At 40.6% G+C, this 9,181-nt stretch overlaps 1 protein-coding gene and 1 pseudogene across 1 annotated transcript; both read right to left on the bottom strand.

The window, feature by feature from the left end:
• Nucleotides 1–846: 846 nt before the first annotated feature.
• LOC144526359 (aquaporin-1-like) lies at nucleotides 847–2,230 on the bottom strand (annotated as a pseudogene).
• Nucleotides 2,231–6,158: 3,928 nt separating this feature from the next.
• LOC144526777 (aquaporin FA-CHIP-like) lies at nucleotides 6,159–8,767 on the bottom strand. The gene is made up of 4 exons (XM_078264430.1): nucleotides 8,300–8,767; nucleotides 7,403–7,564; nucleotides 7,098–7,178; nucleotides 6,159–6,771 (listed from the first exon to the last, which is right to left on the bottom strand). The coding sequence occupies exons 1-4, from the start codon at nucleotides 8,660–8,662 to the stop codon at nucleotides 6,592–6,594; spliced, it is 786 nt and encodes a 261-aa protein (XP_078120556.1). The 5' UTR covers nucleotides 8,663–8,767; the 3' UTR covers nucleotides 6,159–6,591.
• Between the last annotated feature and the right edge of the window lie 414 nt (nucleotides 8,768–9,181).

The raw sequence follows: 9,181 nt of genomic DNA, 5'->3' as shown, positions 1-9,181 counted from the left end.
CTCTCAAGAAGACCCTCACCAATATTGACTGAACAGGATATTTGCTTCACAACACTGCAAATGGCCTCAAAAAGTATCAAGCATCAACACTTCTCACAACCTTAACAAAATCTCACATAGAAATTAATTCAGTAAAAATTATTCAGCTTCTATTTTTTTCCCTAAATGAATCCCTTGTCCATCCATATGACAACTGTTTTAGCTGAGGTGGTACTGTTGGTCAAATTGCTGTTAAAACACACAACCAGTTAAAGGGTGGCAAGGACCTCCATGACAAAGCCTTGTCCTACAGTAACTTTATTTATCTGCAAAAGACAAATCAACAGCAAAGTGAAAAAGTTACTTTATAATCAGAATGATTGTAGTGGTTTATATTGCATGAAAAGTTTTTTGAAATTATGAAAAAAGATGATTCCTTACTTCGCCTCATAATAGCACTATCTGCACCTGCCCCAAGCATCTGTGCAAGGATGTAGCAAACACATGAGGGCACTGATCTGACAGCTGACCAGCAGGTTCAAAGCCAATGCAGAGTTCAAGTGCGCTCCACTCATGTGCCCCAAACTCTGAGCCAGTGTGGTGACATCTTCATCTCCTGAGCAACCTTTAACCCCCTGGAACACAAGTCCCATCTTTTCCAATAATAGGAGATACACCAAGGATAATGAACAGTAAAATACCAACAAATTGTAATTTATATTGAAGAGGAGAAGATAAAAAAAGTGCAGTGCACAAAATATTCAGTCATATTCACGTAATTTGAGCATTAGAGAGAAGATGAAACTCCTTAGTTTGAAAAAATATTTCATTTGACACAAATTAGCAGCATGCAGAAGTAATTTCCACTCAGATGCACTCCTTTGACCATTCTTTAACATCCTCCAGAAGGGGCTCACAAATTGTATTTTCCTGTGTTGAGCACAGCAGAAGAGAACACTGATTGGCTCATCTCTGGGTGCCAGCAGATAATTATACATAATAGCTGCCGCCACACTAGCACTCATTTGTTCTGCCAAGTACACCTGAAAAACAAAAGAACAACACGGACACGTCCTGGTTTCAATAGGAATGACTCATTATTCCAACATTTGCAAAATATGATGTACAGCTCAACAATACATACCCAATGATCATCAAAAGACTCCTGTATAACTGCAGGCCCAAAGGATTGAGCTACCGCATCCTGTGAAGCTGATCTGTAAACCAGAGGAAAACACCACTTGCCTCTCTGGCCATAACTTCAGCAAGACTGATTTAAAGCCAGTTCATCCTATGCCAAGCCATTGTATCATGCCACAGCAAGATCGAGAAACCATCTACCAAATTGATGGAGGGTAGAAATATTTTGATACTCAGCCCAGCAAGGTGGCCCAGCCCTACAACAACAATCCTATTGCCAGAGGTACAAGTCCGAAAGCACATCTTCTGTCTGTGACATCAAGCACACACAGGACACACTGGAGGGTGAGAAGGAATTTTACACCAAAACCTTGCAATGGGCTGATTCCATTTAGCGGCAATAGAGGAGAAAACAGTTTGCCTCTTTTGTTAATTATCATTAGGGGATTCTTTTGCCTCCACTTCTGCAACTCTTGTATCATGAAAAAGCTTGAATGCAGCCTGAAGGCCTGCCTTTGTTGCATGACAGGTACAAACAGGGAGTGATGATTAAAATGTGTCATCTCAATTAAAAAAACTTTTCACCAGCAGTTAGCAACTGTGTAAGTCTAGAGATTATAACACAAAACATTTTACACAATGAGTGACTGGCTTTCACGAGAAAAATTAAGTTGGAGGCATTTTACCAAATGCCACTCAATTGGAGCAGTACATGTCATTCATTAAGGGGAGCACTGCTCTGGAAAAATGGAAACACTACCTTGTTATCACCAAGTAAATCTATGTTTTTTGGCCTGATACCATACACAATGGCACTGCCAGCCACTGTTTCTGAAATCTGAGCTATCATGTAGAAAAGGGCTCTGAGCATACTCATCTAGCAGCTGGCCAGGAGGCCCAGGGTGGTGGCAGAATTCCGGTGGGCACCGCTAATGTGACCTATACACTGAGCTAATGTGGCAATGGACAAGCCAAAGACAAATGCCTCTTTTATCTCCTGGTCAGGGTAAGAATTATTTCTGTCCCTTATTGTAGCTGAGAGGCCGATAAAGACAAAGATGATAATTCCAAGACACTCAGCCAGAACTGCCCATGCTTTAATTTCTGACATGGCTACTCAGATAACATCCACTTCATGCTATCAAAGATATTTTGGGCAGTGTTTGAGAGATACACCAAGATTGTGGCACAGGCAGAGATTTGGTTCCACCAGCAACCCAAGTGAAAACATAATAAATGACGTTCACCAGCATCCATCAAGTGTGTGACTTTAAAAAATCAGGCCTGATTAGAAGCAGCTGAGAGATGTGCATTTCAACCAGTGAGAATGACCTCCAACGTCTCCTGTTCTGTTCAGTACTTTTCCAGTTTAGCAGAAGGCGGGGCTGCTTTCACTGTTATTCACAAGTCATTAAATATGACTTAATGATTAACACATGCAACAATCAGCAGATTTCAGGCATAATTCAATCCATGCTTGAACCAATTGTTAATTTGCTTTTTTACTATTATTTCTGTAACATAAAATTTAAAATAGGCTATCCTTTCATATGATCCAGGAATTTAAAAGGCATCTTATTGTTTTTTGGCTTAAATCCAGGCAAATGAGATATCAAATGTGTGAAGGACCTTTTTTTGTGGAAACGGATAGACCTGAAAAGGGTCACACTGCTTCTTGTCTTCTTGTCAGTAGAAAGAAAGAGAAACCTGTCAAAGCATCACCTTTGACTTGGGAAACAATGCTCCACAAATAAAAAAGAGAGTGCATCCTCATTTTTCTTTACAGAAGAAATGTAGCTTTACTTGCAAATTTGCTTGATTTTCATTAATTCAGTTAAATTCTTTCTATTCTCAAATTGAACCATTGTTTCCATCTTCTGTCTGAGATTAGTTAGAGACTGTTTTTAAACATACTACAGGTATGTTACAGTTGTGATATAGCATTTGCAGCCAAGATACCTGAGATGAGTGATGATAACATCATTGAGATGATGAAAGATGTATTACTTCAGAAGAGCAGGATGGAAGAGGTGTATAGTAATATACTGCAGATAATAAAGTAAATGTGATAGGAGAGTGGGGAGATAATCGTGGAGATCTGACAGGAAGGATGAAGGTTATGCTTTCTAGCCCTATGAGCAGGAGCAGCCCTACGGGCCTGCCAACTCTCCTGTCAACCAACATTTAATTTGTTAAAATAACTTTTTTTCCTTTTGGTTCGTGCATATCTGATACTTTACTACGCTGCAGTTTCCTAGCAGGGAGGGAAGAGGTCAGAGCCTAGACGTAAAACATCAACTCTGTACATATTCCACGTTCACATGACAATCTAGTCCATAAGAGTTGGCTGACTGAACTTAAGCTTAAGTTTATTTGTAGCATCAGCCACCGAATCAATTCACAGCAGGCTTTGTTCATCTCTCAGCAGTAACCACGACAGCCTCAGCAACACATCCTTTTTTGTTATGCAATGTCAAAATCACCAGTAATGTTAAACAGTATTACTGAAGCTGGCAAAATAATTTGATTCAACTAAAATAGCAAAAAGATATTAATGCTTTTGACAAAAGCCAAATGTTCACTTGTTTAGGGCTAAGATGTGATACAAATACATAATATTCACATGCAGATAAGATTTGGGCCTTTGACCAGTTTGTCAATGGTCCTGACCACCCACTTCAGATATAATTATTTTTTATATTACTATTTTAGTAATTTTATTTTATTTTTTTATTGCAGGATTTTTTAGAAGAAAAAAGACAGTTGAGAAAGTGCTTAAAATGAAATTGCATAACGTAGAATTATTATCAAAAACTGCTGAAACAGGCAGTGGTACGAATTTATTAATTAGAAACAATTTCATTCTGACCAGTTGATTAGTCAGAGAGAAGGATGGCTTTCAATTGACCAATGTCTTCTCTGGATGAGGACAGAATTAGAGCCCCAAAACCTGTTTTGGTCTTGTGTCAGTGGGAACACCGCATCACGTGTGCCCTCCACTCACTCATGATGTTCACACTCCTGGCTTTCAGATGTAAAAAAGACACAAATATCACCCATCCCCCCAAGTCTAGTCTTCCAGAGGCATAAGTACGGTAATATAATCAGCTGCAGGTGTTCCTGAGAACCACTGAGAGGAATTATTATTGTGGTCTGTCATGAGAGTTGGACCTCAACCTAAATCAGAGATTATAGGATGGACACAGAGGATTTAATCATGCAGAAATGGAAGCAAGTCAAGTATATAATCAATATGTATGCTGGTCTGTTAAGCAGAGTAAATGGTACTTACAACTTCAAAGGTTTTCCCTCCCAGTTGCTAAAGATAAGTGAAAACATAAAAGTATAATTATGGTGAATAAAAAACAGTTGTAAACATCCAAAAATATGAATTTAAGATTACCTAAATTGTAATAAAAACAGTGTGGTGTGTGTTGTCAAGTGTTCAGTTGAGTCCAGTTTGGATTTGTCAGTTAATCTCAAGCAGTTAATCTAGAGTCCAGGTCCAAAGCTTGAGTTGAGATCCCAGTCCCAGACTCCTACTGAGCCCTGGAGGTTTTCCTTAAATAAGGATTTTATTTACAATTTTTTTCCCTATCACACATCCCCCACTCACCATAAAGTCATTTGGTTCCTTTCGCATACCATGGTACTCTTTTGCATTTGCATCTGACAGCCACTCCAGCCTTCTTCTTGCCAAAAAGAAAGAGGTTTTGGCTTCATGTCTGAAAGCAAGGCCAATCTCCAAAAATTCTCCATGGCCTTAATGTCATGGATGGACCTGAGTCCTTATGGGGTGCCCTTCCAGTAGAGAAAACGTGATAAAATGCCATCTAGGCACTCTGCCCTGCCAGTTGAGAAAACATGCTGCAGTGCCATAAAGGCTGCCCAACATGCTAATAAAATTTCTGCGTGCTGGTGGCCTTTTTATTTTTTTCACCCCTGCCCCTCAGAGTCTGCCACTGACCAGTGATATGTGCTTGCACGTATTTGATCAGCCACCACAGCGCCTTGCCGGTGATGTCTTGTTGCAGTCCACCAGGTTCAACTTTTTAAGAGAAATGGAAACTCAGAGAAATCTACTGTATGTGCTGTTTCTTGGCTGCTGAGTAGAAGCTCTCACCACCATGGCAACCTGCCATTAGATCTATGGAAAACATGAGTGAGAGAAGCTATCCAGCAATCAGCAACAACTGACTTGTCTGACTTTCCTGTGAGGAAGTCTGCTCTCTCACTTTTTTCTCTCCTGCAAATCTTTAGGTCAGCTGTCCTTGGGTTTCTGTTTGTTTTTTTCCTCTTTCATTTAACGTATCATGCATCATTTGATTAGCATATAACTTTCCTAGCATCCACCAAATAACACCCTTTATTGATTACAACTTTTTTTGTTTGTATTTTTTTAAAGATTATTTTTTTGGGCATTTTTAACAGGACAGATGAAGACATGAAAGGGGAGAGAGAGGGGGAATGACATTCAGCAAACTGCCGCAGGTCGGAGTCGAACCCACAGCCGCTGTGTCGAGGAGTAAACCTCTACATATGTGCGCCTGCTCTACCAACTGAGCTAACACGACCACTATTGGTTACCTTCCATTATTTTGTTGAATTGTCCTGCTACTGACAAATACAAATACATGTTGGCCAATGAATAAGAAATGGCTTAAATTCTTACCAGATAAATCCAAGACTAGATTATCAACTGGGCATACCTCAGGGGCCTCTGACCTCTAGGGGGTACCCTAGGTTCACAGGAAGAGGCCCAGCAAATGTTTGCCCTGGGGCCCCTACACGGTTACTGTAATCTGGCTATGGATGAATGGTTTTCATCTGGAAATATTTTGGAAAACACACTAACAAGTATCTGAATTCCAATATACTGTACTCTAATTTCATTTATGATGTAATGGGATTTTCTCTTTTTAACAAGATAATACTTATTATCCAATATATAAGAATGATTTTTTTTCTCTGTGATCAATCATTTTAAGGGTTTATATGTCTGACTGGTTAGTGCTGCAGAGAGAAAGACAAATCTAATCTTTAACATCAGATACCAATTTTATTCATATTTGGTATTTTTATAACAAGAAAGCACATTAAGTTTTATTTAATTAAAAAAGTGAGAGACATTTCAAGAGTGTACAGGCAATACATTATCCATCAGAAATAAAAAGTGATACAGGCACATACAGTATACAAAAAAATGGCTCATCATAGAATACTGATATGGGAAAACATTTCAGCACACTGCTCTGTCAAGATTGTCACACCCTCGACTTGTATGCTTTTATGTGGGGTCAAACAAAGGAGTGAATTAGAAAGAGACTAACTGACCCATTACCACAACGATCCTCATTGGTATTGCAAAAATAGCACAAAAACACTGACATCCTACACTAAATTCAAAAGTTTTTTTTTTTTACAGGAGCATAAACATGTACAATGAAACTATGTGGTTGTGACTGTGTGGAACTATTTTGATGTCATCTCCACAGTTGCAGCGTCGTTTCCTCCGTTTACGTCATAGTCACCGACTGGGCCACTGACCAGGACCTTCATGCGCTCAGGAAAGTCATCAAATTTGGGGAACAGCAGAAAATCATACATGAGAGCTGCGGCTACACCACCGCACATTGGCCCCACCCAGTACACCTGCAATGGATAACTCTGATCAATCTCTGGATCGGCATTGGTTAACACCTGTCATGTGTAATTCCACTATTATCACAGAAAGATATAACACAAACATTCCAGTCAAGTTCAAAGATTTACTTTTGTCGATATCTCAGCCGGGCAAATTGTAAAAACAATAGGAACGCTGTAACTGATTAGCTCGTGAATGACATGGAGGATTCACGGCTAATGGAGTCATCTGTCTGTTCTGGAGTTACTGAATTATTTAAGCTTGACATGTAATATGCATGCAGAGAAATGTGAGGCACTCCTGAAGAGCATGTGTGCTTCCGTCTCTGACTTACCCAGTGGTTTGTGAAATCGCTTAGGATCAAAGCCGGACCAAAGGAGCGAGCGGGATTAATGCCACAGCCTGTGTAGCTGATCTGTAAACAATAACAAAGAAACAGCATAATAGGATATCTTCAGCTACACGGTCTGGTGGTATGATATATTCAGGGGTGATTGGTATCAAACAAACAATAAGAATGCATGGATTATTTCACACTATCATTTCTGTTGCTTGTTTACATTCCTCAAATGCACTGTGCCAAATCCTAAATAAACATTTTACTGCTTTGGAGGTAGTTGTAGGGTGCCACCAACTTACAGCTGCCAAGTGTCCCAGGCAGACTGAGAGGCCAATGGCCAACGGTGCAGAGCCGGTGACATCACGCCGCCTTTTATCAGTGACTGCAATGACACACAGCACCAGCTGGAAGGTTGCCAGGAGCTCTATGCCTACGCCTTGGCTGGGACTGACATCGTTGAGCTGTGAGAGTTAGAGAGAAATCCAAAACAACAACAACAGTTTGTCAGTCTGTCTCAGTTAGATGGATAGTTTCCCATCAAGACCACTTCCCACTTAGTAGCTGCTGGCATCGCCCCTGCAAGACAGCAATTTGGCAGAGGTTCCAAAGTGCCACATTGCACTTTTTTTTCCTTCTTTTTTTTAAACCTGAGCATGATTATTCAGTGTAATTTAGCTGTGGTACATCAATAATGGGGGCAGTACAGTTTCTCCACAGTGAGCAGATATCATGCATTGACACCAACACACTTTTTGGTAAGAAGACAGCTGATGTTACACTTTACAGATAGGTCAAAGAGAAATGTAGCATTTAATTATTTTAGTATGCAAAACCCCACATTTACCAAAACTGCTGAGGAGAAATGTCAAAGAATTGACATTGCATATTTTCATTTGCAGATTATTTCAGCTCTTGCAGTGGGGTGTGCTTTAATCATGTGTCATCACTATTCAATAATAAGCAATGACAGAATGTTCAAAGAACAACACAAACTGTGCCAAATGAAGTCCCTACATCTTCACTAAAGTCTCAGTTTTCACTGGGAGGTCAACTTTAGACTACAAAGGCACTTTAAATGCACACTGTTGCATCAGTGCATCACACTTGTTAGTAGTGTGGGATGTTTTAGAGCTCCCAATTTTAAATCACATTTTATCACAAATTCTGTCAACAGCAGTAATATGAAATTTACTTACAGAGTTAAGCCCCAGTGCATCATTGTTAATTGGACGTGCTCCATATACAATGCCACTGGCCAGGGCCGAACCCAGCATCTGGGCCACAATGTACATGACCGCCTTGAACACGCTGATCTGGCAGCTGGCAAGCATCCCGAGAGTAACTGCAGGATTCAGGTGGGCTCCACTGATGTGGCCTAAACTCTGGGCCAGCGTGGCGATGGCCAGTCCGAAGGCCAGCGACACCTTCACCTCCTGGTCTGGGTTGCCATTGTTTTTGTTTCCAATAGCTGTGGAGATGCTGAGGAATATGAAAAGGGTCATGCCAACCAGTTCGGCCAGAACAGCCCTCCAGAAGTCCTTGCTCTTGAACTCTCTCATGGTGGTGGCAGTGTGGCTGTCCGGCTGTGGGTTTGAGCTCTGTAAAGCGTATGCACTCGCAAACAACAGCACCAGGCTGCATATATAAGGCCTGGGCTGATAATGGTCAGTGGGCGGGCTTAAAAAAACTGAAAGAGAGGGCCACACTGAATTAATGAGAAATCCAAAAGACTGGTCTTTTCCTTCCCTCCCTCTGCTCCCTCACCCTCCCTCCTATTCTCCCTGTCCTCCGGCCCTCTACCAGTTCCTCCCTGTGCACCACTTTCTGGTCTTTCGACTTTTGTGAGTAATATAACTGGGTCCTGAAATGTCTGTATCCAAAAGTAATGCATTTAAGTCAAATTTGTCCAATTTATGTTTGTGCTTCAACTGTAAAAAGTTAAAACTTTACATAATAGTGTCTTGTGCTCCTGTGGACCTACTCACATCATAGATTACTGACAGCACATAAGGGAGAGCCAGAGAAAAGTCAGATAACTCCCAAATAGTCATTTCAAGTCACACCCTTCCCTCCACAGA

The sequence above is a fragment of the Sander vitreus genome, chromosome 12, assembly GCF_031162955.1.
Source record: "Sander vitreus isolate 19-12246 chromosome 12, sanVit1, whole genome shotgun sequence".
Lineage (NCBI taxonomy): Eukaryota > Metazoa > Chordata > Actinopteri > Perciformes > Percidae > Sander > Sander vitreus.
The sequence above is the reverse complement of the archived record's forward strand: the minus strand, read 5'-3'. Positions and strand labels throughout refer to the sequence as shown.